At 35.3% G+C, this 3,932-nt stretch overlaps 1 protein-coding gene across 2 annotated transcripts in view; it reads right to left on the reverse strand.

The window, feature by feature from the left end:
- Positions 1-2,470: 2,470 nt before the first annotated feature.
- Positions 2,471-3,932, reverse strand: part of LOC106883501 (glycosyltransferase 8 domain-containing protein 1) — a 21,928-nt gene continuing 20,466 nt past the window's right edge. Inside the window, exon 9 of one of the 2 annotated variants that reach the window (XM_014934530.2) lies at positions 2,471-2,869. In XM_014934530.2, coding sequence (XP_014790016.1) covers positions 2,694-2,869 — 176 coding nt within the window. In that variant the 3' untranslated portion in view covers positions 2,471-2,693. The remainder of the gene's footprint in view (positions 2,870-3,932) is intronic. The other variant, XM_014934531.2, reaches the window with a different exon arrangement.

Raw genomic sequence — 3,932 nt, forward strand, 5'->3', positions numbered from 1 at the left:
TAGTACTTATTCTATCGTTCTCTTTCGTCGAACCGCTAATTGACGGAGACGCAAATACACCAACGTCGGTCGTCAAGCGATGGTTTGGCGGGAGCGGGGGGAACAAACACAGACACAAATAACAAACACTCACATGCATATATGTCAAGCTTCTTTCAATTTCCGTCTACCAAATCCACTCACAAGGCTTTGGTCAGCCCGAGGCTATAGGAAAAGACACTTGTGCAAAGTGCCACGCAGTGGGACTGAACCTGGAACCATGTGGTTGGGAAGCAAGCTTCTTACCACACAGCCACTCCTATGTATATATAAATCACTTAGCTGTTCATAAGTCAGAAAACAAATCACTCTCAGAGAAATTAAACGGTCATATTTTTATATATCAACGTGCAGTATATTACTGGTTATGACATAATTGGTCAAAATGTTACCGTAGGTTTCACACCGACTATTGACGACACTTCTGACATCCTGGACGGAAGCGTGCAGCTTCACACACACACATACACACATACGAGGGGGTGCTGAAAAGTTCCTGGCTTTAAAGGTTTCATGAAAGACCTGGTTGGAGGCCCAACTTTCTGATTTCTTTAACAGGGGTTAGAAAACTAAAGGACCACTGCAATAAATATGTGAATCTGAGAAGGAAATATGTTGAATAAAATAATAATTAACTGATCCTCTTGTATTATTTTCTACCCAAAATCAGGAACTTTTCAGCACCCCATCGTATGTGTGTGTATATATATATATATATATATATATACATATATACAGAGAGAGAGAGATACAAATATATACACACACACACACATATATATACATATACATATATACATGTGTGTGTGTGTGTGTGTGTCCCTGGTTTTCTCGTTGTTGCTAAGAAGAATCGGAAAGAAATGCATTGAAGAATAACATTTTTCGAGACAACAATTGTCGCCCATGGACCGATGTCAACAGTGTGTGCGTGTGCATGTTTACATATCTATCGTTCTCTCGTCCGAAAATGGGGACGACTGCCTTGCCAAAACAAATTTCCGTCCGTAAGGGCAACAACGAAATAATACACGTTTTGATTTTAGAAAAGCACTTGGATTGTGTGAATGCTCTAGAATGTTTCTCTTCTTCGTCAAGCAAAGCTTGTAACGTCAGTTCCCATTCGCATATTGTCCTGCCGTTCTAGCGGCCTCCATTTTCAAGCAATATTCCGAGGGACTCATGACTACATAAATGACCAGGCAGTTGGCTTGTCCATGTACGGTATTCCATTATCTAATATAAACTGGGAAATGTAAGAAATACCATCAAATTTGAGTTGCACGCCAGTCGTCATGTTCAAACGTGGAGAATAAATTATTTTTATACTCGCTGCAACTGACTCGTTTTACCATACACATCTCTATCCCAGGCCAGCTTACTACGTTTGTCTATAATCGAAAGGCCCTTTCTGTTTATTTTCCTATTGTTGTATAGCCGAAAGGCCCATTGTATAATTCTTATTCTGTTGCACTTGCATTATTATTTCATAGCAGTCGAAAGACCCTTTCTGTTATTTATTTATTTGTAAATGTACAATTGTTTTCCTTCTGTTGTATAGCCGAAAAGCGTTCGTCTATTGTATATGTATAATTCTAGCTTCCATATTTTGTTTCCGTTCTTGTATACATCCGTTTCCATTTCCCAGAGGCTTAATGCTCTGGCACTTGCCGGATTCAAGCAGTCTCAGCAATAAAAAAAAAAAAAAAAAGTGCGAAACTGCAAGGACTTTCTGGGCACTGACTGAAGAGGAAATCGGCTGCGAATGATCCGTGTATCTTGTTTTTGTCGTGTTTACCGTTTGTTATGTTACCGCCTATTTTTTCGCATGGTATGTTTTGTTGAATTTCTGCCTGTTGTGTTCTGTCTGTCCTACTCTTGATATATACATACATATATATGTACATACATATATATACATACATACATATATATATATATATATACATACATATATATATATATATATACATACATATATATATATATACATACATATATATATATATACATACATATATATATATATACATACATATATATATATATATACATACATATATATATATACATACATACATATATATATATACATACATACATATATATACATACATACATATATATATATACATACATATATATATATACATACATATATATATATACATACATATATATATATACATACATATATATATATACATACATACATATATATACATACATACATATATATACATACATACATATATATATATACATATATACATACATATATATATATACATACACATATTGAAGATGGTGGTGTCTCAATATAACCACAGTTCAAAGACAGAAACTAGAGAGAAATCGAAACAAAAAAAATAAAACATGAACAAGGAAATATAAGAATAAAATAACAAAAACACAAATTTTTTCTTTTTTTTTTTTTTAGAAAAAGAGATAATAATTAAATTTTTTGGCAAAAAAAAAGAAAATATTCATTTTTAAACAATCTAGAGTATATTTTTCAGCAGACATAGAAGGGAGAAAGTATTTTTGATGCAAAGCAGCATTGGAGTAGTGATGGTGGGGTTGGGGTGGAGAATCTTGTTGGTGTAGGAGGTGTTGCAGTAGTAATAGCAGTTGTAGTGGTGGTGGTGGTGGTGGTGTTACACAGAGGCTCTGCGGACAGGTTTAAATTTGTTGGTTGGATCTGGCAAGAAATACTTGTCCCAGATATATGAATGTTGAGCCAAGCGATTCCAGGGTTTAAAATGTCCACTCCAATGCAATAACTTGGCATGCTGGACAATCTGTTTCGAGTAACTTGTTCCTGCTGTCATACCTGGAGAATTAAAAACAAAAAAAGACAAAAATATCAACAAAGAGAATTTGACTAAGATTTTTGTTTAAATACAATTTCAATGTAGTAAGATTAATGGATCAAATGTCATCATCATCATATCTTAAGATCCATTTTTCCATGCTGGCAGGAGTTTGATGGTTTGACAGGATCCAGTGAGCCACAAGGTGGCACTGTGTTCCATCTTAGATTTAGCATGGTTTCTATGGCTGAATATCCTTTGTAATGCCAACCACTTTACAGTGTGTCTTTTAAAAAAGTTATTTCTGGAACAATACAGAAAAAAGAGAGAGAGAGAGAGAGAGAGAGAGAGAGAAAGAAAGAGTGAGTGTGTGTGTGTATGTGTGTTTAAGAAGTTCTTTTTCCAGCCTTGTGACTGCTGGTTCAAACCCACTGTGTGGTACCTTTAGCAAGAGTTCTCTCCTAGTCTCAGGCCAACTCATGCCAGCATAGATAGCAGAAAGGATGATGATGATGATGATGGCGGAGGGGTGTGTGTGTGTGTGTGAGCATGCACGTGCACTCACACACACATACATTTCATTTGCTGAAAATGCAAATATTCAAATGGATGTATTACTTACAATACCTTTTACACGCACGCACGCACGCGCGCAGATGGGTGGGTAGATAGATAGATAGACAGACAGAGAGACACATAGAGGCAATTATGCAGATAAACAAATTAGGTACATTAATTAAATTAATGTGTATTAAACATAATTGTGTTGGTATAAAATACAAAATAAGTATACATGTATAACTACACAAGGTGAAGACTTTCAGGCGATGAGTTTTTAAGTATATAATATATATAGATATTTATATTATTAGATCCAGCCTACACAGAGTGCAAACGATGTGTGCGTGTGCGTGTGCGTGTGTGTGTGTGTGTGTGTGTGTGTGTGTGTGTATACAGAATTAAATATTGAAGAACAAGTCGTCAGAATTTTGGAATAACTTTCATTTATTTTATACATATATTAGCGCTTTCGTTCGTCTTTCGAACTTGTCAAATATATTTGACAAGTTCGAAAGACGAACG

This window comes from Octopus bimaculoides, chromosome 12 (genome assembly GCF_001194135.2).
Source record: "Octopus bimaculoides isolate UCB-OBI-ISO-001 chromosome 12, ASM119413v2, whole genome shotgun sequence".
In the NCBI taxonomy this organism is placed as follows: Eukaryota; Metazoa; Mollusca; class Cephalopoda; order Octopoda; family Octopodidae; genus Octopus; species Octopus bimaculoides.